The sequence below is a fragment of the Saccopteryx bilineata genome, chromosome 6 (assembly GCF_036850765.1).
Source record: "Saccopteryx bilineata isolate mSacBil1 chromosome 6, mSacBil1_pri_phased_curated, whole genome shotgun sequence".
Lineage (NCBI taxonomy): Eukaryota > Metazoa > Chordata > Mammalia > Chiroptera > Emballonuridae > Saccopteryx > Saccopteryx bilineata.
The window spans coordinates 186,595,380-186,619,268 of record NC_089495.1 but is presented as its reverse complement, the minus strand read 5'-3'; the positions used below and the strand labels follow the sequence as shown (position 1 = coordinate 186,619,268).

The 23,889-nt window shown below is 51.9% G+C and overlaps 1 protein-coding gene across 1 annotated transcript in view; it reads right to left on the bottom strand.

Annotated features, from left to right (window-relative positions):
* Positions 1 to 2,431: 2,431 nt before the first annotated feature.
* The window catches only part of BMP7 (bone morphogenetic protein 7), an 82,161-nt gene continuing 60,703 nt past the window's right edge, over positions 2,432 to 23,889 (bottom strand). The window contains exons 4-7 of the mRNA XM_066236272.1: positions 11,865 to 12,062; positions 8,555 to 8,631; positions 7,027 to 7,137; positions 2,432 to 4,455 (exon numbers count right to left, since the gene is read on the bottom strand). Of these exons, the coding sequence (XP_066092369.1) occupies positions 4,306 to 4,455; positions 7,027 to 7,137; positions 8,555 to 8,631; positions 11,865 to 12,062 (536 nt within the window). The 3' untranslated portion in view covers positions 2,432 to 4,305. The remainder of the gene's footprint in view (positions 4,456 to 7,026; positions 7,138 to 8,554; positions 8,632 to 11,864; positions 12,063 to 23,889) is intronic.

Here is a 23,889-nt window from a genome sequence, read left to right as displayed (position 1 = left end):
TGAGACCATGAGCAGAGAACCCAGCTACACACCTCGCCCAGACTTCCTACCCACGGAAGATGCAAGATAGTAACTGGTTGATGATGTAAGCCACCCAGTTGGTGGTGATTACTATGCAGCCATAGAAAACTAACACCGATAACTCATTGATAACCTCTAGCAGCCATAAAATTCACAGTAATAGGACCCTGACAACTGATTTTTGACTATGTACATTGCCATCCAGAATAAAGACTACTGTTTCTAGCTTCCCCTGCATCTAAGTGCGGCCATATGACTACATTTGTGCTAATGAGAAGTGAGTGGATAAGTGAGTGGATATATTGTGTCTACCCTTTGGGATGGCTGCTTAAAATATGATGACTGGTGCTCCAGCAGCTATGTTGGACCATGAGGTGAATTGTGAGGATGGATTCCATGAATTAGGATAACAGAATAGAAAGATGGGAATGGACTAGATCCCAAAAGGCATGGTGAGGCTGCCATACAGATCTTGGATGACAGACCTTCAGACTCCTTTTCAATGAGAGAGAAACGAACTTTTATTCTGTTGAAGCCCAGGCTTTAGGTTCAGATGTCAAATTCCAGGATCCAGCAATGATTAGCAGGAGACTTTGAGTCAATTCTTTCACATCTTTGTGTTCTCTCAGCATGACTGGCAGTGATGTTAGGCCAAGTGGTGGGAGCAGCATTACCTGATGCAGGTGCTCTGTGAGCAGCACTGGGAGGAGAGGCAACAAAAAATGTTCAAGGTGGCCCTGACCGGTTGGCTCAGTGGTAGAGCGTCGACCTGGCGTGCGGGAGTCCCGGGTTCAATTCCCGGCCAGGGCATACAGAAGTGCCCGTCTGCTTCTCTAGCCCTCCCCCTCTCCTTCCTCTGTCTCTCTCTTCCCCTCCTGCAGCCAAGGCTCCATTGGAGCAAAGTTTGTCCGGGAGCTGAGGATGGCTCCATGGCCTCTGCCTCAGGTGCTGGAATGGCTCTGATTGCGGCAGAGCGACGCCCCAGATGGGCAGAGCATCACCCCCTGGTGGGCGTGCTGGGTGGATCCCAGTCGGGCAATTGTGGGAGTCTGTCTGACTGCCTCCCCATTTCCAACCTCAGAAAAATACAAAAAAAAAAATGTTCAAGGTACAAAGGAGCAAGAGAGGTTGAAACTGGGAGGAGAAAAAGGAAGGCAAAGGATGAGGCCATCTGTGGTGCTGCAGCCACACACACACTGATCTGCAGGAGCCAGATAAGGTGTTAAATGGGAAGTAATGAACAAAAGGTTTGTGGTCTGTTCTTCCTCCTGAAGTGTGTGGACCTCTCAGGCTAGCTTTTACTTTCCTACTCTTAATAGAGACAAATTGATAGATATCTACAATGTTTAACACAGCAACTGGCATTTGTACCTCTGGGAGAGAGGCAATAGGGAGGAGTGGAGACTGCAGCAAAACTTCTCTTTGGCTCCAGTCAAGAACTTCCATGAAGGAACGGGGTCCAGTGTGGCCGGATCTGCCAATTTGTCAAGAGAAGGCAGAATTTGGGATTTTTTCCCCCTTACCCCAATCTTCTGATTTTCTGAAACATGTTGGCAATGAATTCACTTAAAAAAGAAAATGTATAAACACCATATAGGGGAAATAAGACATGTCTATAGGCTGCACCCGGCCCTCTGATTTGCGACCCTAGTCTCGAGCCTGGAAACAGGACAAAAGCTAAATTGCACATCAGGACAATGACAGGAGGGTTTGGAAATCACAGGGGCTGGAACTTGTTAAGTGGCTGCTTGTTTGAGGAACCAAAAGAAGAGAGAACAGCCGGGCCAAGCAATGGGCCGGATTCTAACATCCACCAGGTGAGCACTTCAAAGCGAAAAGGAACCCAAGGGGCTGTCCCGTGCCGCTGGCTGCTCAGGCAGCAGGCGCTGGCTGCTCCACCAGGCCCGCAGTGGGCCGTCCGCGGCTGGCTGGACCCCGGAACCAGCAGCAGCCTCCGAACCACCGAAATAACACGCACTGGGCAGTGTCGGTTCTGGGGCCTGAACTGCTTAAAAGTTTCGGGTGTACATTCCCCTCCCACCTTTTTTTTCTTTCTTTCTTGTGCCTTTATTTTATTGGGATGACTAAACCTTTCAACTATGTTAGCAGTAAACACAGCTAATTTACCCCCTGCCTCTTTGAAACAGCTGCTGACAGCTGCACTCTCACTCAGGGAAGGATCTTTGTAGTCGAGCCCACGAAGTCCACATTGGCTGTGGGGTTCCATCTCCCCAGCCCGGAGTGCCACACAGCTGCAGCAAATATTGACAAGTGCCCTTTCCTCCCCTGGGCCTGGATGATAAACAGCGTGCGAAGGGTAGGGGCCAGGCAGGGCTCTTAGCGGACCAAGAGAACACCAGTGTCCAGAGTTGACAGAAAAGAACAACAGACACAGACACGCAGGCCCAAGAACCAGAACCAAATGTCTCCTTTTATTGCAAAGTCCAAATCCTTTTTATTTTGTCTATTTATACAGAATTTTCGCTGAGGACTGCTCTATGCAACAGCTGAAGGTACATTGGTCCAACCGTTAATAAATAGTCTTAAATAAGAAAACAAGCAGGTTGCAGAAAAGCGAGCTCATTGTCTCAGACTGGAGGAGGGTCTAAAGAGAACTTCTGATGGCCATAAATAATTTCTTTGTTTTGTAACAACTATTTACACGTTTCAATGTACAAACGATACTAACCAGAGGACGTAACTCTTGAGAAAACTTGTACCAAGAAGGAACACACAATAATCCCCAGATCTGCCAACAGACAAAACAAAATGTAACAAAAACAGTGACTCCTCCCTGTAGACCAGACAGAGTGAAGGCTGTAGCCCAAGCTACTGAAGAAGAAAAAACAAAAGAAAGTAAAAAAACAAAGTTTTCAGCAACCACCTTAATTACGATAGAGAAACAGTCTCCACGAGACCAGAGTCCAGGGGCCTTCTGGATAACCCTGCACTGTTCACACAGAGCCCTGTGCTGTACCTGGAGGTGGGGTGAACAGCATTTAGGGGCACCTACTAGCCAAGGTGAGGAAGGCTCTCGCCAAGAGCCACGTCAAAATGGCACCTTTAGGTGAGGACACTCTATTAGGATGCACTCTCTAAATGCTTCTAGGTCCTTCCGTTTGAGAGTCCCTCCCAGCACACCCTGCACCCAGCAGACCTCCTTCAGGGAGTTGACTGTTCGCAGAGCCCTCAGTAGGGGTCTGCTAATGGAAAGAGGGGGCCTCGAGGCCCAGTCTGAGCCCAGACTTCAGAACCAGCTATCAATGAAAAACAGACAAGCTTACTTAGGGGATGGATGGTAGCCCTATCTAGAGTGAGGCCTCTTTGGGGCTTCTTTAAACAGGGCCACGGTGGCCAGAGTTCAAGGTCAAGTTGCAGACTCTGTCCTAATGCTGTTGTCCTCCACTCCGTCCTTCACACTGACATCCTAGCAGGGAGGGGGGCTGGAGAACCACTTGCAAACATTTGCTGGGGCTTCAGTGCCTGTTTTAATTTCTGCCATCTTACACCCAGCTGAATGAGGAAACACATTTTTCCTCCGAGGTCAACATGCCCCCTTCCACCAAGCAGAAATTTGCCCTTTCACCTTCCAGCCAAATCTTGGATTTGGGCAAGTCTACGTAAAACCTGGGTCTCTGGAAACCTGGGTCTCTGGAAACTCAGACGAAACCCAAATGGAATGAAGAGGGAGCCTCCCCTCCCTCTATCAGCCACAGCTTCTGTTTATGAAATCAGAGTAAACCAAGAAATGGGGATAAATTGTTTAGGAAAATATATCTGTAACATCCTAACCATTTTCATTCATTCGTTTTATTGGGACATTTATTACAGGAACTTCTGTGTCAGTTTTCCTTCAGCACAGACACAAACACGCCCACCCTTCGCCGCGCCCCCTTCCTCCCAGTGCTGGGTGGCCTGGCCAAAGGGCACACTCCTAATTACCCCCCTGGACGAGTCAGCGCACGGCAAGACTTCACAGCCCCTGTTCGTGCGTGGCCAGGCGGTTTTTCTTTATATAGTTTTCTTCCTGTTAGGTTTTGCCTGCAGCAGCTTGTAGGATCTTGTCCATAGGATGACAACAAAAAACTGATCAAAAGCTGTTTGCCTCTCAAATTCCTTAACGTTCTTACATTGTGAAAGTTGGGGAGGGAGACAGGAACGTCCCGCAGAGGAAGGCGGTCAGTCTGCAGGCTCCTTGCCAAGGTGCACAGTGGGACACGTCAGGTAGAGGAGATGTAGGATCCAGAGAAATGTGGTCCCAAAGGGTCTGACTTCCGGGAGGGGCTAGTGGCAGCCACAGGCCCGGACAACCATGTTTCTGTATTTCTTTAGGATGACGTTGGAGCTGTCATCGAAGTAGAGGACAGAGATGGCATTGAGCTGGGTCGGAGCGCAGCAAGGCTTGGGCACCGTCTCCGGGTTGATAAAGTGGACCTGGAACAGACAGCGAAATGTTGGCAGTCATGAGAGGCGGTCAGTCACTCCTCCCTGGCCTCCTTATGTTGATAAGGGACGCGCACTGCTTGGGCACAATGACCTAGGTGACACTCAGCAAGCATGCCCAGTTATGAGCACGTTATGTGTAACTAACTGGGTTCTGGGACTATCCCTGTTTCACAGATGAGGGAACCGAAGTGCCCGTGTGGAGGTTTGCACAGCACACAGCTGGGGAGTTAGTGGCGAGATCAGACACTCGGGGCCAAGCTGTTCTTGGTGGTGGGACTAGCGTGGAAATTATAGGCTGTTTAACAGCACCCCTGGGCTCTAAAGTCAGAAGCACTCCAGCCCACCTCCCAATCATATCATCTAAAAGTGTCACTAGATGTCAAATATTCCCAGGAGGTAAAACCGCCCCCAGTTGAGAACCAGTGGGCTGGGGGCAGCCTGCAGGCCAAATCCCGCCCCACCTCCTGGTTGTGTGAATAAAGTTTTATTGGCACCCAGCCATGCCCATTCATTTGCGTGGCATCTATGGCTGCTTTTTCAGTATGAGGGACAGAGCTGAGCAGCCACAACGTATGACTCTCATCAAAGTAAAAAATATTTACTCTCTGGTCCTTTTCAGATAAAAGGTTGCTGACCTCTGAGTTAAGACCTGCCCTGTTCAAGAAAACTATAAAGCAAGTCACTCATGTAATTTTAAAAGTTCTTGCAGCCACATTTAAGAAAATGGGAAAGAAATAGGTAAAATTTACTAAAAGAATATATATTTAATTTAACCCAGTATTTCAAATGTACTATTATTTCAACATATACTTAACAGTAAAAAGTCATTAGTGAGACAGTCTACTCTTTTTGTATTAACATCTTCAAACCCCAGTGTGTATATTCACAAAATATCTAGATTCAGGCTGGGTACATGTCAAGTGCCCAAGAGCCACATGTGAAATGGTTACCATATTGGATGGTGCAGGTCTAGACCAGACTAGATGATTTTGCCTCTTGAGCAATAAAAATAAGAGGACATGGATTTGGGGAAACACATGGGTAGACATCAAGAAAGCAGAAAGTCCAGAAGCAGGAATAAAGAAAGAAGCCAGCCAGTCGCTCGGGTTCACCACTCCTCTCACTCCTGGGCTTCTATGTACCTTACAGAGGACAAGGGTCAACCAACTCAAATGCCTACAGGGGCCACACGAGTGTCACTGATGAGTGAACGAGGCCAGAAGTGAGACAATAGGGAAGAGTGAGGACTGGGGCCAACTAAAGGTCTCCTTTCTCAGGCCACAGACTGACCGCAGCAACCACAGCCAGTGTGATCAGCTGTGCCAACTGTTTGGAACAAGCCAAAGATTCAGTTTGGTTTTGTTTTTAGGTATCATTTCCCGGTTTCCGACACACCACGTGTGCCCAGTGAAAGCACTCTGTGGATGACCCTCTGCTCACCAGCTTCCCATCTGTGGCCTCTGACACAGACTGACACACTTTCTAAATGTTTTATTACGGACAATTTCAAACCTTAACTTCGAAACCTGTCCCCATCTTAGTCACCCGGGAATAATTTTAAAGCAAATCCCAGATGTCAGTTCATTTGTTTGCGCTTCGGCAGAACTCCCTACCCCGAGACAGCCCCGGGGCTCCCCAGCCCATCTCCTTACCCTGGGTCCTGCTGGCCACCTTCCTGTCACTCCCTCCCTCTCTGATGTCTCCTCACTTGTTTAATTGCTTCCTCCCCTGGAAAATGAGGCCTTGAGGGCAGGGGCCATGTCTCTGCTGGTCCCCTGAGGTGTCCCTAGCTCCCCATGCAGGGTCTATGGACAGTAGACTCACCAAACACAATAAAGACCCTATGCCTTGGCTGGGTAGCTCAGGTGGTGAGAGCGTTGCCCCAATATGCCAAGGTTGCTGGTTCAATCCCTGGTCAGGGCACATATAAGAGTGGACCACTGAATGCACAAATAAGTGGAACAAATTGGTGTTTCTCTCTCTCCCCCCTCCCTTTCTAAAATCAATTTTAAAAAGTAAAAAAAAATAAACACACAATAAACACTGAACTGAACTGTGAAGTTCAAGGCTAGGAGGTAGAGACATGAGCTGGCAGGGGACAAACTTTCAACCCGACCTGGGGAAGACCAGACCCTGTGCGGTGGAACAGCCTATAGAAGCGGAGCAGCCAGCCAGGAACTGCGGCCCCCAGACAGAGGCGGGGCCAGGGCCACTTCTCCGTCAGGCCGTGACTGTTGTCCACAATACCTTTAGGAACCCATGAAACTGTTCTAATTTCTCTTCAAATTAGGAGAAATAAATAAACTTGAGGGTTAAAGATGAAACACCTCTTTATGTCAACACAATAGTAAGATAATTTTTTAACTTTTTTTTTTTTTTTTTAAATAAAGAAACGAGTCCTTGAAAGTCATGATGTGGTCTTAGGCAGAGATCTACTCTGGTCCTAACTTGGAGGAGTCTGAGGCAGGAGCTGGTGGCCCTGCCCCCCAACCCCAGCTAGTGGCCCTGCCCCCCAACCCCAGCTGACCACACCCTAGATGGCATGCAGGCCACACTCACCAGTGTCTGCACGATGGCATGGTTGGTGGCGTTCATGTAGGAGTTCAGAGGGAAGGCACACTCCCCCTCACAGTAGTAGGCGGCATAGCCCTCAGGCGCGATGATCCAGTCCTGCGTGGGAGAAGAGAGCGTAAGGGTTTGAGGGACGCGTCCAGGGCCCTATGGAACATGTGAGCCACAGGGTCCCACCCTCCAGGTCAAAACCCTCCTCCTCTGGGCCAGACTCTGGTGCTCTCAAGGCCAAAGACATTCTCCTGATCAGCCGGGGTTCCTGCAGAGGCAGGAGAAATGAACGGCTGCCTCTCACGGTCCCACAGAATGCAAATTAAAGAACAGACTGCTGTGGGGCTGAGCTGTGCCCGAATGGACATTTGTGTGGCTGTATCAGTAGGTGGCATAGAGAGAGGTGGACAGGGTGGCATGTACTAGGTGGTCCCACACTGGCTGTTTGCATACATAAAACCTCCATGTCTCATTTGTCTACCCCAGGGAGGAAAACGAATAATCCATCATGGTGAGAATTAAATGATAGTGCCGATGGCCCAGCACAGGGTCTGGTACCCACGTGCTACTCAGAAAAGGATGCACGTGGCCAGGTTTTCTTTAGGGCCGGGTTAGTACAGAAAGATTGTTCTAGCAATAAATATACTCCTCATGACTCAAGTCCATGGAATCTTCCAGCAGACGACCCTGGAGTTTGGGGCTCTGTTCCAACATAAAACTCAAAGCATAAACTGCCTCCCTTTAAAGCATGGGTGTTGTCATATATGGCGAGGACAGAGTCAAGGAGGGGCCGGCCCATGCTGGCTGTGCGCACAAGTGCCCTATGAGTGAACTGGGGCACGAGCCCCAGGGAAGACTCTCCCACTTGTACCTGGTGATCTTATGATAACACTCTGCCCAGGTGTTTGAGTTCTGTGAGGCCTATTGCCCACACTGCAGTGCCCACTGCTTCCTAGAAGAGGGCCCAGGATGACACAGGGGCTCATTGTTGTTTAACTATATGACCTTTATTCCTCTACTAGGATTCATCCCCTGCCCTTTGCCCCACTCCATCCAAGTGGTTCCAGAGGGGGCAGCCATGTTCCTATAACATGGTCCCATCCCTAAAACAGCTCATTGGTTCAGGAAGAAGCACTGGAGCTGAGCTGGGCCAATAAGCGCCTGCCCTGGGACTCTGAATTGTGGGGGCGGGGGAAGGAGGGACAGACAGGGCAGAGGGTGGATGCCCGCTTTCCAGGCAGCTTGATTCTAGCACACGTCTGAGAGGAACAGTCGGTGCAGGATGGAAACGAGGTTCAAGAGCAGAACGGGGTTCAGAGTCCAAAGTGTTTGGGTTTCTGGTTCTAGCTTGAGTTTCAGCAACATTTTGTGCCCTTGGGTTTCATTAAATACTCCATATCCTTAACCCTAAATCCTCTTCCCTGGTTAAGACGCTTGATACGGGAGACTTGGAGAAACACGACTCACTGCACACATGGGGCACAGCCCGCGGCCTCAGGGGAGCGCTGCGGAGCCCAGCCCTTACCTGCCAGCCCAGGTCACGGAAGCTGACGTACAGCTCATGCTTCTTGCAGGCCTGCCTCTGGTCAGTGCTGCTGTTCTCTGGCGGATGGGCAGATGGCAGGAGGGAGGGACGGGAGACACACACAAATACACGCATTAAAATTTCCTCGCTTAAGGCAGTGGTGCGAGCACAATCGAACTCTGGAAGCCGCAGGGTGACTTTTCTGACATAAATGCTGTTTGAGGACCCGCAGCCTTCAAATGTGTTTTCACCCCCTGCAGATGGCCCCGCAAGGGAGACACCAACGCCCCATCCCGCTCTCACAGTCTCAGCTCACTGTCTGGATCTTCCTGTGGACACTGGTTTCTTTGACACACATGTGTGGCTTAGATGCTGACACCTGCCCGGATTCCACAAGGGACTCAAAGCCCAACCACACCCCACGCCAGCTACAGGAGGCTGCCTAGAGAGGCCTGCTGCTGATAGACCGGGACACGGGGGGCCAGCCCACCCCACGATGCCTACTCCTCTGGAAGGGGCAAGAGGGGAAAGACGGGGCCTGGGACAAAGCCCCATCATCACCACCACCAAGAGGGCAGAAAGTCGAATCCCACTGACCTTCCAGAGAAATACACTACTGCCGTTTCTCTGAGGAGTGGTAATGATGCCCTGGGGCTTTCTAGAGGTACCAAAAGTCTACAGGCACTTGGGTTAGGGACTGAACATTCAAAAATATGTCAAAATCTCTGTCTCTCTAATGCATGCTTACACACATGAACATGCACACTCCACTGCTGCCTGTCCACAACTAGCTCCATGGGCTGCCCGTGGCCTTGTTCTCTTGGGCCTTGGGTTTCCACATTAAGCCAAATATCATTGCGTTGTTTTAAGACAGGTTTGGAAAGTAGCACTCAGGCCACTACTTGCCATTCCTCTGCTCAAGGCAGACATGGCTAATCAATCGTGGCACTTCTTCTCATCAAACCCTCATGTAGCTTTGGATCCTTCTTTATTTGGTGCCAGCAGCAAGCCGTTGACAAGGTTAGTGCAGAAAAGGACACTCAGGAGTAGGCCTCAGCTACCTGTCCCTCCAGTCCTGACCCTCCCAGCCCAACAGCGAGCAGGCGAGCAGGAAGCAAAGCTGCTGCTGCCTCCCCTCCACTCCAGGAGCCCCTGCCTGAGCAGCTGATGAGTCACCACTGGTACTGGGGCTCAGCTCCCACCCTCCAGGGTCATCTGGTGAAAATGGCTAATGAGCAGGGAGTTGGGTCCTAACGTGGGCGGGGAGAAGGGTGTGGAAGGGAGGCGGCAACCCCAGCCTCCCAGCCCCAGCCCACAGCACGGCAAGAGCTGCCGTGGGAGGCCTCGGGGTGGGTGAGCCTGCAGGAGAGAGAGCTTCCCGGCACGCCGGAGCATGTTGCTTTCCAGCGCACAGAAGGCCGCTGTGGGAGAGAAGTCGACGTGGGGGGCCCTACAGCAGGGCTCTCAGCCCATCACATGATGTAAAGCCCTTCCCACGGGCATGTGTGCACACAGGCACACACACAGACACACACACGCACACACACGCACGCACACCGCACACATACATACACACACACACACACTAAGCCTGCAGGAGGGCCCAGGGCTCAGTATTTCTTTTTTTATCAAACTTCCAGGCAGAATTTAGTGAACTTAATTAACACAAGGCCAGGAAGTAGAAATCTACAGGCAGGAGGCAGATTTCAGGCAAGGAAGACTAGCTACCACGGGAGGTAATGAGAGCCCCATCCTGGGGGTTACGCAAGTGGGACTTGACAGGGTTTGGGTGAAGATGGGGTGGGGAACACTGGGTGCCAAACTGTGTGTCTTTGAGGTGCTCCTGATAGAACTCCAAGACACAGAGTCTCCGCTGAGATGGAATTTGCCGGCATTTCCTGCAGGGTTGATATGGAAAGGCCTCTAAAGTGTCTCCTTACCCTGACCCTCCCCACACTGCTCCCCACCATTCTCAGAGCAGCCAAAGGGTCATCTAGTCACCCTCAACCCACTCCACAGCCTGAAATTCTGCAAAGACTTCCAAAACAGCTTTGGATAAAGTTCAAGCTCAAGATGTGGCTCCCAAGAGGACACGTCAATTTGCTCACCTCGCCAGACCCACCCTCTTGTCCCAGCCACCTCGTCCTTCCCCGCCCCCCTCACAGGTGCCATGCAACCTCCCACCACAAGTCTCTGCACCTGCAGGTCCTGCTGCCTGGAGCCCTGTCGTGGAGCCGACCCAGCCGGGCCTCCACCCAGCCTGGCCCCCAGTGGCGAGTCTCTGGTCTCTATCCCCCCGACTCTCAGACCTGTTATTAGTGTGGCTGTGAATGACGGTCACCTCCTGTGGTCCAAGGGCAGACCATGGCTGGCTTTCACCATTCTATCCCAGCCCCCAAGAGCCCAGCATGGAGAAGGTTTCCAACACAAATTCAGGGGTTTGGTGCGTTTTATATGTGGGGGAACCACAGATGCTTTGAGAAAAGGACGAATGCACCAGCCAGAACAGGATCCTGGGCACAAACCCGGGGCCACCCACACCTACCTACAAGGTCCAGCCGGGACCCCTGCAGGTCAGGAAGCCCATTCCAGAAAAACTTCCTTTCTCAAAACGGAAAATGAACAGGAAGTTCAAAATCGGCTTGGTGAGGCAAAAGAAGCTATTAACAATACAATGTTGATTTGGAGGTGTGGGCTGCTTTGCATATTCTAGCTTCCTATCCCACTTCTGTGCTTCCTGGGACCAACCCCAGGCCCAGGAGCCAGGACAGCCGATGAGCTCAGCTGGGAGCTCCCAATATGGCCGGCCAGTGGGGCTGTTCCTGCCTCTAACCCTTCCTGGTCTCACGACCGACCCAGAGCTCTGGGAGATGGATTCTGGAGGAGAAAAATCCATATTTAACAAGCATGCAAATTTGCCAAAAGTTTCAAATATTTTTCACTTTATAAGAAATAAAATGCAAGTCCCACTTCTCCTCCTCCCTGCCCCACAGCCAGCGGCCTGCCTGGGGGTGGGCGTGGCAACTCCCCACATGCGTTTTCATAGTTCTCCTTCATTTACTGGTAGGCTGTTTAGAATCTGACATGACCGGCATCTTGTTACACTCATGTTTTGGTACTTGCGTTTCTGAATGAATTTACGACTTGTCTACTCCCCGCGCGGAGGGGAGCTTGTGGGTTTTGCTTCCTGCTGCATTGGTTCCACAACCATCTGTGGAGCACATACATGGACTTTGAGCTGCTCCTCCTCACTGGGCCCCCACTGGGTCCTGGGGGGGTCTGTGTTTGGCCCCTCCCGCCTTGGGCGTACCTGCCACGTTGGCCATCCGCAGGGCTTCCTGGTTCTTGGGCGTCTTGGAGCGGTTCTGGCCGCGCTGCCTGCTCCCCGTGGAGCGGGTACTGCGAAGGTGGACTTCGGTGGCCTTAAAGAAGGCCACCATGAAGGGCTGCTTATTCTGGGGCCCATGCCGCCCGATCAGGCCTGCCAGCTTGGGGTTGATGCTCTGCCCTAGACGGGAAGCAGCCAAATGCACAGGAGACGGTTACAGGCGAGGCGGCCGGCAGGGGGTTTCACTTGTGCCTTACAGCTCACTCACGCACTTATCCGTCCACCCGGCTCTATGCCAGTTGTTAGGAGCTTAGAACACAGTGGGGAACCACACAGAGAAAACTCCCTGTGTCCTGGGCTGGCCTGCTGATGGGCAGGCGGGTAGGAAACACGGAAACCGCAGGTATCTCAGGGTGAACACAAAGCAGGGGTGGGGAGGAGCCAGACTGAGGTTTGCAGGAGGTCTCGGGCCAGAGGAAGTTCCACTGACATCTCCCTGGGCAGAGCAGGTCGCATGACCCACCTCTCGAAATGAGGTGGGGGCAGTCCTGTCCGGTGCGAAGAAAGGCGGGGAGAGTTGCAAGCAGCCTTTATGTCTACCACCCTCTGCATGGAGGGGCCGGTTGAGCGGAGAACTGGGTAACGGGGAGGAGGGGAGCCAGGTGGATATGTGGGGAGAGGGCATTTCAGGCAGAGGGCACTGCAAAGGCAAATGCCCAGAGGTGGGAGCCAAGTGGGCGTGTCCAAGGGGCAGAAACTGGGGGTGAGGGGGGTAGAAAGGGATCAGAGGGGTAAGTGGTGGGGGACAGTAAGGCACAAAGAACACAGGGTCTTCTGGGCATCAGCAAGCACTCTGCCTCACTCTGTTTACTGGGCTGAATAGTGTCCCTCCAAATCCATGTCCCCAAGAACCCCAGGATGTGAACTTATTTGGAAATAGTGTCGGTACAGATGAAATCAGTTAAGATAAAGTCACACTGGATTAGGAAAGGCACTAATGCAATGACTGGTGTCCTAAAAGGCCACGTGAAGAGAGAGAGAGAGAGAGAGAGACACACACACACACACACACTCACACTCACGCACACTCACATGAAAGATGGCCAAGGCACACCAGAGAGTGCCAGGAGCGAATAGGAGCTGGGAGAGGCAAGGCCCTTTCCATGGAGCCTTTGAAGGAAGCCAGGCCCTGGGACACCTTGCCTTCGGCCTTCCAGCTTCCAGACCGTGAGGGAATAAAGCTGTTATTCTAAATCCCTGGGTTTGGGGGGTTTTGTTCCTGCAGCCTCAGGATGCTCATACAATCTGCATGAAGTGAAAATCACAGGTGTTTGAGCGCCGAGGAGTGGGCAACTTGAGTTGTTTGCAGAAGACCACCTGAGGCTGCCCCTGGAGACCGCACTGAAGAGTCAAGGACAGAAACCAGAGAGCAAGGGGAGGTGGCCCTGGGCAGGGCGAGAGTAGCAGCAGAGTTGGCTATAAACGGTCAGATCTTCAGTAGTTCATGTTTAAATCCATCCTTAGAATTTATTTCATTTTCAATGTCTTGTTTCAAAATAATGACTGACTCACAGGAAGTTGCAAAAACAAACAAAAACAAAACAAAAACAAAACAAAACCCCTTCAGGGAAGTCCTGTGTACTTTTCACCCAGTTTCACCCAATGGTCGTAGAACTAGAATACAAGGTCCCAACCTGGGAAACAACCCATCTGGGATCTGTTCGGAGAGGAAAACCGAGGGAACTTGCTGAGGGATTGGATGCGAAAGATGAGAAAGTGAAGTCACACATGACCTCCGCACTCCGGGCCTGAGCATCTGGAAGAAGGGAGGAGCCGTTTGCTGAGGCGGGGAAACCAAGGCAGGGGTAGGGGAGAACAAGCCCGGGGGGGAGGGTGGAAGGTGACAGTGCAGCCTACATTTGGCTCCTGATCCGGGGAGGCACAGACTTGGGACCAAGACCTGCTCTGGCCCAGAGCCAGCCTTCCTGGGTTCAAGCCTTGCGTCCGCCGCTCAGTGTACGGAAACTCCTCAGGGCAGAGCTTTGCTACTCGAATGTGCTCAATGAAAGCTGGCTCAGCTGCGGTCAGGGTCCACATGGAGACTGGACGGGCTCGCCTGGGCAGAGCTGTAGCTGGACAGGCCACATGCAGGCAGAGTCCAGGTGCCCGTTTCCACCACTGAGAGGTCGGGCACCTGGGGCAGAGGCTGCACAGGAGTGCCCAGGGAGGAAGGATCTGGAGGCATCTGGAAGCAGCTTGAACAGGACGATGGACGACACTGAGAGGAAACTGGACCCCAGGGACCGAGCGGAAAAAGTGGATGGAGCAATCACCATGTCCTATGTTCTGCCGACGGGTCCAGAGTGATGGGAGACCAGGCTCTCTATCAGCTCTGGCGGTAGTGAGGCCATTGGCCAATACGTATATGGTGTCATGTCCAGTGGTGGTAAGTGTTCCAAAGATAAAGCAAGAGACAGGACAGAAAAAGCCCCTCTCAGAGAGGCTGAATGACCTGCCCAGGACACCCAGCTCGGAAGCGAGGGTGCACAACTTGAACCCAGGTCAGGCTGAATAACCACAACAGCTATGGTGCCCCGCATGAGGTGGCAGGGGTCAGAGGCCAGGGCAATCAGTGCTCCTGGAGCCGTGGGCCCATCCACATCTGGAATTAACTTCACCCGGAGCCCCCCAGACGGCGGAAGTCAGGAAACCCGGCCTCCCAAGGACCAGGCCAGCACCAGGGGTTCACTTTGGTTTTTTTAACAACGAGCGTTTCAAAGACCAAACTCCCCGTCCACCACGATTTCCCCCTAAATTAACCCCTTTAACGTTCGCTCTCCTGCATTCTTTAGCGGGGTTTCCCTGAGTTCACCCATCTATAATTGGAGCGGTTCTGTAAAAGGAACCATTAAAGCTGAGCCCCTAGGATTTGCGTTCCCCCCTGGAAGGCTTTTAAGGGCAAAATAAAAATGCCTCTCCTGGAAACGCGATGCTGCTCCAGATACCGTAACCCTACACCCCCAGCGGGGGGGCAGGGGGGCGGGCTTGGTCTTCGCTGTCAGGACAGCCAGGACCAGGGTCCTCAGCCTTAGGGGGAAACGGGCGGCAGAACAGAACGAAGAGGGTCTCCAGGGGCTTTCCACCTGCACCTGCCACTGACCAGCCTGCACGGACCAGAGAGGGGAGGAGGCATGCTGGGCCCAGACCAAGATGCAGTGGGCTTCTCCACCTCCACCTGGCCCGTGATGTTTGGGCTGGATGTGCTCTTTGGGGGCTGCCTGGGTATTGTAGGGTGTGTGTGTGTGTAGCGACATCCCCGGCTGCTCCCCAAAATGTATCCAAGTGACCCCTGGGAGTCAAAAACATCCCATATTCCCATCGCAAAAGAAGCCAGTCTAGACGGTCACACACAGGGGAGTCACTGCAGTCACATCTTTAACTGCAAAGCCCAAGATACCATGTGGGACATAATCGAGACAAGATAATTACGCTCGGGGCAGCCATGAAGTGCTGACCAGTCACCTAAACGGTGCGTGCATCTGTGCACAAGTGTCCCTGGCACCGTGTCTGTGCCAGCACTGCTCTGTGCCCCGGGGGGGCGGGGGGGCGGACTGGGAACAAGACAGGCCCAGGCTGCCATCGGGCCCACAGAAGGAAGGGTCCTTCGAATCAGCTCCTGAGTGAGTGGCCAAATGTGACACAGTGTGCTCACAAGTGGGAGGGAGGACATTTAAAGCCTATATGAACATATGTGGGTATGTTCATACATGAAGTTCATTTTTATTTTAATACCCTCACAAAGGGCCAGGAAAGAGTATATTGAGGAAGAGGTCCTGTGGGTTGGCTGAGAGAGAAATTCCTTTTCATTTTACGATGATTTCATTACATAGGCTTTACTTAGCACGTGCAAGTGTTCGTTTTGATTATTTGTATTTAAATGTCCAGGGCAAGTCACACTGAGTTGGGGGCCAAGCTGAAGGTATTAGGCATAGGGATTGAGATGGCTAAATTAATGAAAAAAATAAAAGATATCCATAGTATTTTAACATAGGTCTGTAGCTTTAGAAAAGTTGAAAAAGATTTATATTAAGACATTGAAAAAAACAAACAAACCTGGAAATTTTTTTCAAGAATACAGTTGTCAGATTTTGCAAATAAAAATACAGGATATCTAGTTAAATTTGAATTTCAGATAAAGAAATAATGTTTGTAATCTGTGGGACATACTTATATTAAGCAATTATTTGTCGTTTACCTAAAATTCAAGTTTAACTGGGCATCCTGTGTTTTATCTGCCAAAAAACTGTTCCTTAAGTTAGGATGGAAAGGTTTACCAGATGTATGATTATCGCTGATCCCCTGCAGGCAGCTGCAAAGTTGTGGGGAGGTGTCTGGCCCACCCAACAGGGAAGTAAGTGGGCCCGGGGCAATGAATTTGCTAGTTTCATAGAGAGGTTTGCCTTTCTCTGTTGTATTTTGCTTGTTTTGTTTCTTTGGCTTTAAAAAATTTTACTTTTAAATGAACATATAGTAAAATGGAACTTTTTTTGCCCTGGCCAAGTGGCTCAGTGGATAAAGTATTGTCCTGGCATGCAGAGGTTGAGTGTTCAACCCCTGGTCAGGGCACGTACAAGAAATAATCAATGGGCCTGACCTGTGGTGGTGCAGTGGATCAAGCATCGACCTGGAAATGCTGAGGTTGCTGGTTCGAAACCCTGGGCTTGCCTGGTCAAGGCACATATGGGAGTTGATGCTTCCAGCTCCTCCCCCCTTCTCTCTCTCTGTCTCTCTCTCTCCCTCTCTCTCTCCTCTCTAAAAATGAATAAAGAATAAATAAATGAACTGAAAAAAATTAAAAAAAACAACAAAAAAAAGAAATAATCAATGAATGTACAACTCAATGGCTCAACAAAGTAGAACAATGGGTTGATGCTTTCTCTCTCTCTCTCTCTCTCTCTCTCCTTCCCTGACTTCCTCTCTCTCTCTCTCCTTCCCTGACTTCCTCTCTCTCTCTCTCTCTCTCTCTCCTTCCCTCCCCATTTCCTCTCTCTCTCTCTCTCATCAATGCATAAATTAAAGTTGACCCTTCTTTTATACGTAGATCTGTCAGTTTTATTTAACACATGTATGGATTCATGGAATCACCGCCTCTATCAGATACAGAGCAGCCCATCAACCCCAAAAGAATGCCCTTCTGCTGCCTTTTATCCCAGTGCTTTGAACCCAGAGGTCATTCTGCTCCCTGTGGGACAGGTAGCAGTTTCTGCAGACAGGTGCTCCGGGCATTGAGTGGGTGGAGGCTGGGGATGTTGGTTGCTAACCGTCCGTCCCACAGTGCACACAACAGTCACCATGACAGGAAAAGATCTGGTCTAAACTGTCAGCAGTGCTGAGGGGGACAAACTCAGCTAGTCTCGCCCTCCCCCCATTGCCAGCCTCAGGCCACTACCGATGACCTGTTCTCATTCCTCTAGCTTTGCATTTTCCAGGCATTTTATATCAATGGACTCCCAGACTTTTACATTGGCCTATTTCAACCTGCATGTCTTTGAGAAGCACCCGCGGGGTACATCCCGTTGTTGCTGAGCAGCAAGCACCCCACAGTGTGGAAGTAATAGGCAAGCTGTTGCTCCTTCAGCTGGGGAAGGACATCTGAGCTGCCTCCATGGATATCACAAGACACCTCCAGTGCTGGCGTTTGTGCGGCCTGTTTTCATTTCTGTTACTGAAGCAGAGTGAAGTCCATTGTGGGGCAATTTCCCGCAGTCTTTGCACACTCTAGGTGCCCAACTGCTCCAGAATCATCACACCTGCTCCCTGAAGAGCCAGGGAAGCTGTCCCAGCAGGCTCCTCTCCCGCTAGTGCTGAGTGCAAAGGGCCCAATCCTAGGGGCGTTCCGTGAGGCAGAAGCTACCGGGTGCAGACCCCACTGCCACACCCAGCCTCCTTGTCCCTGGTCCTCTTTCACCCAAGGAGGTGGCCAATCAAATCCTTCCCAGCTTCTCTTGCAGCTCCTTTTATTTTTATTTTATTTTTTTTAACTTTTATTTATTTTTTTTAACTTTTTAAAAAAGATTTTATTTATTCATTATAGAGAGGAGAGAGAGAGAGAGAGAGAGAGAGAAGGGGGGGAGGAGCAGGAAGCATCAACTCCCATATGTGCCTTGACTAGGCAAGCCCAGGGTTTTGAACCAGCAACCTCAGTGTTTCCAGATTGCAGCTCCTTTTAGGATGGCGACTGCAGGCTACTAGGAAATATCTTCCTTCCTAGAAAGGCAGGCACAAGACAAAAACATCTTTTATCCAGCCCACCTGCTTCCTTCCTCTCTCCATGCTCGGGGGCATGGAGGCAGCCATCTTGCCAACTGTGATGTGATGAGAGCCTCAGGCCACAATGCCAACACAGGCAACATACAAGACCAAGAGGAAAAAGTCTTCACTACGCTGTTGATACTCTAACCCAAGAGCCTGTAAACAAGAGCCCCAGGCCAAAGCCAGCCTACCGGCTGCTTTTGTAAATAGTTCTATTGGCACAGAGCCGTGTGCATTCATCCACACACTGCTTTCACGCTGTAATGGCAGAGGTGCAGAGCTGAGGAGCTGCGACAGAACACGCCTGACCCACAAAGCCTGAAACGTTTATTAGCTGGTGGACAGAGAGTGTGCGCTGACCTCTGTTCTAACCAACCCTATTCCACTTACTTCCAGACTCATAAAGAACACCGTAAATGTCCCCATGAGATGAGACATCCTATCGCCTATTATTTGCCAGTGAAGGTACTCCTGATAGAGCTAGTTCCCTGTTATTGATTCTCAACAAAGATAAGAAACAATCCTTTCTGAGCATTTGCTGTGAGCTCAGCACTGTGCTGAGCCTGTTTCTTGGGCAGGACTCTTTTTTTGTTGTTATTTTTACTTTTTCTTTCTTTTTAAAAAAATATATAGAGAGAGAGAGACAGAAGGGGGACAGATGAGAGGCATCAACTCATAGTTGTGTCATTTTAGTTGTTCATTGATAGCTTCTTATATGTGCCTTAATCTGGGGGCTCAGGCTGAATCAGTGACCCAGCTCAAGTCAGCGACCTTGGGCTCAAGCCAGTGACCTTGGGCTCAAACCAGCGACCATGAGATCATGTCGATGATCCCATATTCAAACCGGTGACACCTCACTCAAGCTGGTAACCTCGAGGTTTCAAACCTGGGACTTCAATGTCCCAAGTCAACGCTCTATCCACTGACCCACCACTGGTCAGGCGGGCAGGACTCTTGATCCCATATTTACAGATGAGGAAAGAGAGGTCCCAGGCATCTGCTATCCATGTGTGATGCTCAAGCTGCAGCAGCTGGGGTCGGCTCGGGAGGTGAGCCACTTGCCCACAGTGGCCACCGAGGCATGGAGCATCCACCCGGGACCCTCTGCCAAGGAGGGCAGAGATGGAGTCTACACCCTGGTCCAGCTGACCAGAGCTTGAGCATTTATCCATTGACCCACCACCATGTCCAGGTGGACATCAGGGAGAGGAGAGATCACCTGGGCATGGTTGTGAGCCACCTGCCAGGCCTCCGAGACTTCAGGGAAGCACAGGGAGGAAGGCCTTCCAAAAGGTGAGCCAGGTGGGTGGTGCTGTGGACACTGGACTCTGGGAAGGACATGGGACTCTGATCTGGGGACAGCAACTGGTAGCAAGAGCAGAATCAGCAAGCCAAGCCCAGAGGAAGAGCCCTAGGGGCAGGCACAGAGCACAGACGGGGCCTCCTGGGGAAGGAGGGACGCAGCCGGCCCACTGACGGGCAGCATCTTGATTTTCTCGTGGAGTCTTTGTTTTCCAGGCCCAAGGCCATCAGCTGCCCCTAGGAGGCCCACAGAGTAAGAATGTTCCTCGTTAACTGTGCAAAACACATTAATTCCAGCCACTTCTCTTGATGGACCAAGGCCCAAGTGACAAGCAAGCCCATAGTTAACACTTGTGACATCTGCTTGGCCCCAATTACCCAATCCCATCCCTGTCACCACTGCCTGCCCAGCCCAGGAAGGACCTATCCCAGTCTCTGGGTCATCGAGGCCTCTTCTTGTCTCTCTTCAGCTTCTGGACAAACAGGATGTGAAGCAATCACAAGGGCACAGGCACCTTGGAGGCAGCTGCGCTGGGGGCGGGGTGCTCACCAGCCTTGGCTTTACGGGGCTTAGCCTCGGTGGCCACTGTGGGCAAGTGGCTCACCTCCCGAGCCGACCCCAGCTGCTGCGGCTTGAGCATCACACATGGATAGCATATGCCCTCAGTCCTTTATGTGCCTTGCAATCCCATCTGATGCCATCTGGGATGATCAAGAGGAGGCACACGTGCCCTACACCCGCAGGGAGGAGCCCGAGACTCTTGGCACCCAGACATCCAGAACGCCCATGTGTCTAACTCCAGGAGGCAGAGACGGGCTGGGTGGAAGGAAAAGGGACCTCCTGGTCTTGGAGCTCAGGGTGTGTTGGTCAGCAGCTGGAGGCCCACCAGGAGGAAGTGTGTGGGGGAAACTAGGCCACCAGATCATCTTCTGGGATCAGAGAGGCAGGGCTGATGCACGCTGCCCTCCTGCGCCTCTAAGTTATTTCTTCTACAGACAAGGGAAAGAGGGGGGACCCTGTAAAGTAGGATAAGGTGCTGGAGTCCTCATACTGGGAACCAATGACCAGATGCTTCTACATTTGCAGGGAGGATAGAGACCCAGCCAAAAGCAGTCTTCATCTCCCCACGGCTTTGGAATGGAAGGCGGCATGGGGATCACCAAGCGTACTGGCCTGGAGACCAGCCAGAAGATTCCCGAGCCGTCCTCAGAACTCAGAACTTGTCTTCACGGCCTCCAGCATATGGTCCCTCTACACTCTGCCTGCTCCCACGAGAATGCGAGCAACATGACAGCCACAGCCAGTGCCTGTGAGAGTCCCTGGCACACATTGTAGGTACAAGCAAGTGTTTGTTGAGTGGATAAATGTGCTTGCTATGCGGGCGAAGAGGCTGTTAACTGTAGGAAGCTGGTTCTAACAGCCAGGTGCTGGGGTAGGGAGCGCTCGGAATCACTCCCCAGCCTGGGGTGTGGGGCCCAGGGCCAGCTTGGCCTTCAGGCACGGTGCCCAGGCCCACGACACTTTTAGGGTCCCATGAAAATATTTTAATGTGTCTTAAAATCAGAAGACAAAACAGGAACTGTTTAGGGTCAGAGAAAATGTTTTAATTTTTAATCTAGCCAGGATTATATTTGTCTTTATACCAACATGGTCATAAAAACATAATTTTTAATATTTTTTTTATGGAAGAAGGAGCCCACAAAAGTCAGATGCAGCCCTGGCCACCTCTGAGTCACGGGGTCTTTTAATTAGTCCTGCAGAGGGCCCACCGTCTCCTGGGTTCTTTTTCAAACTCTCTCCCTCAAAGGAAAGGGGACGTGGTGAGAACAGCCAGGCAGGAGCCAGGAGCTGGTAGGGTTTAGGGCTCTCTGTCTGCATGGCCCCGCCTTGTCCCCAGCATGGGCTCATTAATCATACAGTGCCCCCTAGTCTGGTCCCTGGTGACCACACTCCTCTGAGCTTTCTTGCAAACAGAGTCAGAATCCACATGGCGTCAAGGTTTACCTGGAGCTGAGTGACTTTGGTCAGGTTGCTTGGCCTTCTCAGCCTCAGTTTCTCATCTGTAAGATGTTGGTAACAACAATGGCGCTAACCTGGCAGGGCCATTGTGAAAATTAAACGTATCAACAACAACAATAATAATAATGTCTCACACTCGAGAGCACAGACAGGGTGCCAGGCCCAGGGCCCAGCATTTTGCATGAATTCACCCTTGTCTTCCTCCCGGTCACTATTAAACCCATGGAACAGATGAAGGGACTAGCTGCCCAAGATCCCGCAAGGCTGCCTGGAGGAGGAGTCTGCGCAGGAGCTGGGGCACAAAGCCTGGCCTGCTCTCCCAAGCACCGCCTAGACAGCCCTCTTCTCAGGGGCTAGCTGCCCATGCCAGTGGGGCCATAGTGTGTCAGGATCCCTCCATGCAGCGTGCCCTTCCTCTCCTCTCCCACCCACTCCTGGTTGGGGATTGCACAGGCTGCATGCTCAGGATGGGAGGGGTGCTTCTCCTCTCTTCTGTAGGGAGGGAAAGGCATGCAGGCGCCAGTGCCCTGGCCTGTGCGTCCTGTCCTGGAGGGGAGCCGGGGTTCCCAGCTGGTTTCTGATGAGCTAAAGGTTCCCCGGGAATTTATGGGCTTCTCCCCCACCCAGGCACACCCCCAGGGCAGAGTCCTAGCTGTGCCACTAGGAGGGGGGGACAGACAGGAAGGCTGCAGCAAGAGGCAGTGGGAACAGACACGCTGCCTGGGTGGTCTAGGCGGCGTTTGGAGACCAGGTGGGCAGAGAGCTCACCTCGCACCAACCACAAAGCTTCTAGAAAAGGTCTGTGATGATGGGACCTCCTGGGGACGGAAGCTATCCCCCATGTCACTACCACAACCATGCCCTCTATATGAGTGAAGAACTGAGGCCCTGACAGGTGACAGGGCTCCATATTCTAGCAGTTATCTAGTGGCTGCAAGATGCTGTCTAGGACTGGACGAAGATTAGATGCTGTACCCCTGACCCGGTGCCCCGACTCCTCCCTGATGGGGGCTGGGAACTGGGCATGGGGGCCATACCCCACAAGGACTTGGCTGACCCGGATGCTGACCGGAGCAGCGGTGCTCACGAGTTTATGTTAATGCCAGTGGGAGGTCCAGGGGGCAGGGACCAGGCTGTCTCTACAGGCAGCTCAGGCTGGCACACCGTTGGCGGGCACGAGGCTGCCCAGCATGAACTCCAGAATTCACAGACTGCTCAGCGGGCCCTGCTGGTCTCTCACTAGTGTAGACATCTAACAGGAAAAGGTTTACACTCAGAACCTGAAGGAAGCCAATCACCCAGGCACCATCTTACTAATGGGAATACCCCAAAACACAGGGCACAACTTTGCTGGAGTGTTATCACCGATCCAGGCCCCAAGGTACCCAAGGAGCTCAGGAGAAGAAGCAGATTCCTGGGCCCACCCTCACGGACTCGCCATCAGTGACTCTGGGGAAGAGCCCAGAGGTCTGCATATTCCTGTGCCTCCCCAGGAATTCTGACCGCACCATGCTGGACAAACTCCACGGCAGGGAAAAAAGAACTTCACGGCCAGGAGCCTGTGGTCTGGGGATGCTGACCTCACTTGCTTCTTATCTTATTCCCAAAAGGTGAAAATTTCACATGCCTAATGAGCCAAACTGGCCAGTTGGTAAACTTTGCCCCTTCCCTGACTTAGGCAACCACATCAAATATTGTAACATGCACAGCACCTGGACAGACCGAGTCCCAGGGCGGTAATACCCACCCCCTAGTGCCCATCTGGGAGTGAAGGAAACAGGGCACCAAGTCAGGGGTCCAGTGCCTAATTCTCGCCCTGACTCTTGGCAGCATCGGTGACTTCTACCAGACTCCACTCCCCGCGGATGGAGAGGGGTCCCCGGGCGGCTGCTGGAATGTGGAGCCCCGCCACCTGTCAGGGGCCTCAGTCTGCTCCCTGCACCATAGGATGGTAATGATAACATCCAGCTCCCTGAGGGTGGGGAGGATTACAGGAGACAGTGGGTGGCACAAAGCACCAACTTTGTGCTGAGCACAGGAGCACCGCAGGCTGAGCAATTACGCTCTCCACCTGCATGAGCTCACCTAATCCTACACCACCACCCTGGGAGGTGGAAATGATTATTAACCCCATTTTCCAGATGAGGGACATTAAGTGACTCACCCTGGGTCATGTGGTTAGAAACCGTGGAGCTGGGAATTTGAGCCTGGGGAGTCTGACCAGCTCTTGAGCCCACGCTCTGACCGTCAGGCGGTGCCACCTTGCTAAGTGCTGAGCCCTGTCCACATCGCGGGGGCGGGGGGAGCAACAGTTGGAGGCAAAGGGGCACAAAGACCCTGACGTTTTACGGGAGAAAGATGACAGCAAACCCA